Source organism: Nanorana parkeri, unplaced genomic scaffold (genome assembly GCF_000935625.1).
Source record: "Nanorana parkeri isolate BGI_ZX_2015 unplaced genomic scaffold, ASM93562v1 scaffold392, whole genome shotgun sequence".
Lineage (NCBI taxonomy): Eukaryota > Metazoa > Chordata > Amphibia > Anura > Dicroglossidae > Nanorana > Nanorana parkeri.
In genome coordinates this window covers 1,195,901-1,199,863 of record NW_017306660.1, presented here as the reverse complement: position 1 = coordinate 1,199,863, position 3,963 = coordinate 1,195,901, and the positions used below count along the sequence as shown (strand labels likewise).

At 48.3% G+C, this 3,963-nt stretch overlaps 1 protein-coding gene across 1 annotated transcript in view; it reads left to right on the top strand.

The window, feature by feature from the left end:
* The window catches only part of SAMD4A (sterile alpha motif domain containing 4A), a 65,276-nt gene that overhangs the window by 56,437 nt on the left and 4,876 nt on the right, over positions 1–3,963 (top strand). Inside the window, exons 7-8 of the mRNA XM_018559400.1 lie at positions 234–352; positions 1,203–1,404. Coding sequence (XP_018414902.1) covers positions 234–352; positions 1,203–1,404 — 321 coding nt within the window. The remainder of the gene's footprint in view (positions 1–233; positions 353–1,202; positions 1,405–3,963) is intronic.

Below are 3,963 nucleotides of genomic sequence, written 5' to 3'. Positions count from 1 at the left end.
TCTTTTCTCTTTCAAAATCATGCCTTTTATTCATTAGCCTATCTTTGTTTTTGTTTTTTTCTCTCTCCTCTCTATTTATTCTCTCCTCCATGACGTGTGTGTGTGTATACGATATTAGTAACAATGTTAGTTCTTTGGATAGATGTATCCTGTACGGGGTTTCTCCTTCTGCTCCGGTTAAACTGTTGCATAGTATTGCAGATCCTCGGCTAACTATGATGTATTTTGCACAGGCCTTCACGGAGACCCAGAAGAAGAGACTGTTGTCATGGAAACAGCAAGTTCAGAAGCTGTACAGGTCTTTTCCACGGAAAACCCTCTTGGATGTTGCTGGGTACCGGCAGCAGAGAAAGTAGGTTGGCTTCTGATGTCCCCGTGTGCTAGTTACCTTAGTGACTGCATTTCATCAGCTACTCGGGGAAAACCCGCTTCTATATTCTAATGTGTGTTTACATGCATGGGTTTATAATTGTCTGCTTACAGGCATGCTACTGCCTCAACTGGGGTCCATCCTGGGTGCCAACATGCAGATCTGCTGGACTTGGTGGGTCTGATATGGTAAATTCAATGCTAGCGCCGTCTTTTAAAGGATATGTCAACCCACTTACTAAAATATCATAGAAGCTTGAACATGTTGATGTTGTAAAAGTTTGTTTTTATGTTTTTAAATAAGTGATCTTGCCATGATGTCACTTGTTCAGGCCACTTACTGTTATAGGGTGACAACTCTGTCCTGCTCTCCCATTTGTGCTACTGTATTGTCACTTTTTTTTCTCCACCTTTTTCTTTTCACAGTGCTGCTGATATCCTGCAGCCCCTTTGTAGCCACTTCCTATCTACATGTACCCCACTCATGGCTGCATGACTTTTTTTCTCAGTGAGGGTTACCTGATAACAGTGGGCCATGCCAGTGTAATGTGCATTAGCACCTTTGCTTGTGGTTTCCATTGCAAGCCCATGTGACAGGGTTGTCCGTGCAAGAGCACAGTTGTAAGACCAGGACAGGGCGTTGTCGCCCTGTAACAGGAAGTGCCTGGACAAGGAGCTTCATGGCAGGACCATTTTAACAAAGCTCAGTGACCATTGCTTAGAAAAGCCTCTGCTTCCATTCTGACTATGAAAGGTGCAGTTTGATTTGACATCTTCCACTTTTTCCGCAATGTCGATTCTAATTGGACTAGTGCTGATGTCTTTTTCGGCAGCCGCGGGTTCGGACAGTCGAACTCGCTCCCTACAGCTGGATCTGTAGGTGCCGCCATCGCCAGGAGAAACCCGCGCCAGTTCCAGATCCCGTCCCGCAACCTGCCCAGCTCACGGCTTGGGATACTGGGACCGAGCAGCCTCCTGGGAGTGACGCAGAGGGCGGCGTCCAGCAACCCGGCAATGCTGAAGCAGGGCAGGCAGGTGGGTCTAGAGCTTTGTGTTTCTTGTTGTCTATTCTCCAATTCTGTTTAGCCCTGTACTGATCACACACCAAAGTAGGTAAGACCGTTACATTGGGCATCCCCCTCAAAAATGTAAATGCTGAAAGATGGCGGTTGTATATGCCCAGGCAGACCCTGAATTTGCAAAGAAAGAACCGCTGAATGACTCCGAGGAGCAGCATCACCCCTCTCTCTGCATGGAAACAGGAATATGTTAAAGGAGAACTATGCGGTTAAGGCTTTTCCCCATAGTTCTCCTCAGGGTAACGGGAGGACACAAACTAGCGTCCTCCCGTCACCCTGGGCTCCGTATACCGCGAGCTGTAGCTCACTATATACTGAGACGCCGCAGCTGAAGCGGATCCCGACAATTGTGCGGGGATCCGCCCAGCTGCATGAGTGACAGCTGGCTCTGCCTATCTAGAGGCAGAGCCAGCTGTACCCTCCCCCGTCCGTTCCGCCAGTCAGCGCTGGCGGAGCGGAGAGGGGGGAATCCAGCCCCTCCCCTGTCACATCAGAGAGCCGTGACAGGATCGAGAGGTGAGCGAACGCCGGTATGTGTTCACTCACCTCCCGATCTACTGAGCCGACCTGTGACAGTCTCATTGTCACAGGTCGGCTAGAACTATGAGGTGAGTGAAAAGCACTCACCTCATAGTTCTCCTTTTTAAAGTAAACCCGCCATGAGAAAATTCCCTAGGCTGCCATAATGGACGTCTACTTTGGAGAACGCTAGATCCCTAGCTGTCATGATTCGCCTTCAGTTGTCAGAGAGCCGCTCTCCTGGAACAAACACAGAGATGAGGAATTCTGACACTCCAGACCGGGCAGAGACTAGCAATGGCAGACCCATAATTCTCTCACGACAGGTTTGCTTTAAAGGCTAAAGAAACTTCCTACAATTTTTTTTTTTTTTGTTTCCTTACCTTTTTGCCCCCTTACCCCTAAGCAGGTGTAGCCCAATCTCTCTTCCCAAATCACTTACCTAGATCTCGCTCTGAGGCCCTCACTGTTTGCATTTCTCCATTGGCTTCTTGATCCCATGTGCGCAGTTCAGCTCCAAAGACTTCTATGAGGCTGGTAGATGGTCACCGAGCTGTCTATGGAGCCGAACTAAGCACATGAAGAAGCTGACTGAGGGATGTGGACAGTGCCACGGGCCTAGGAGCAAGATCAAGGCAACTATTCAGGGACATCTTGTTACCATTGTCGGTACTGACATCCCACCAGCAAACAGGGTAGACTTAATCCAGATTTGTCTGGCAACTACTTAAGCCCTAGTAACAATTCCAAGCCCTTATGGAGGGGGCCCGAAACGCATTGGCTGTCCCATGTGATCATATTCCTAATCAATAAAGCTGCTTGACTCTTCCACCATTTGGTTTGTGCTCCTTTTGTGTTTTCCAGCACGCACGGGGTAAATCTCCATGGCGGGGGAACACTGCAATTAAAGCCTTGATAGTATATGTGTTTGTGGGGCCAGTGGTGTAACTATAGTCGTAGAAGCCCAGGTAGCTGCTATGGGGCCTGGGGGTAGAAGGATGGAGTGGGGGGGGGGGGATTAGGTTGTTGAGGCAAATTAAACATAGGACATGTGAAGATCGTACAGTACTGTGTCATTAAGGGTTGGAGTGGTTCCAGTTGATGACAGCCCTAATCCTTTGTAAAGTCTACAGTGTAGGAAAGCTGATGTCGCATGCACAAGAGGAGTCTTTGGGATCTTGGTGTCATTGGTCACAGCTCAGAAGGAGGTCTTCAGGGGTCGCCCTATCACATTTTTGCTGTGGGGCCCCCGTGATCTGTAGTACGCCCCTAGGTGGAGCACTGGACCCTCAGGAAGGGCAGATTAAAACCATAAGTTTCTAGAGGCCCAAAGGGTCTCTGGAATCCACCTCTCTGTCTACTGGTGAGTCCCAAAGGGTCTCCGGAGTCTTCTAAAAGTGCATTAAAAAGGATGAGAACACCACAAGACTTGAATGAGCTCAACACTTCCCCTTCATCAGGGTTTAAATGCTCGCAGTGAAGTCATAGAAATACTAGACAATAGTTGCAATATAAAAGATAATGGCGATCCAGGTTGGGGCTTTTAATTGGAAGTGAAGTTGGGGTCTACATGCACTTTAAGCCGACTGGTGGGGGTGTATAAATGGCAGAGGCGTCTCTACACGTATCCAGTTTGGATCATCCAGGGGGAAGTGGTGTCCGATGTGGCCGATTTTTAGTTTTACGAGTCTGTCTGCTCAGAGCCCTGCAGACAGACTGAGCGTCGCTTGTTTTCATCCCTTCGGTTGTACACAAAGTTCTCCAGGATATATTGCTGTGTATACATTGCGAGCAGCAGCTCCCCCTCGCCAAAAATAAACCGCCGGCAGATTAAATGTTTATTTGAACCCGGGTTACAAAACACGTGCTGCAAAAAATAAATGCACACCCGCCCTCCTTGTACCCAGGACGGTTTTGACCGTGTGCTATTTTTTCCCCACACGCCTGGATCTTTTTAAAGAAATGGAGAAGAAAAAAAAAAAAAGACTGCAGGCAT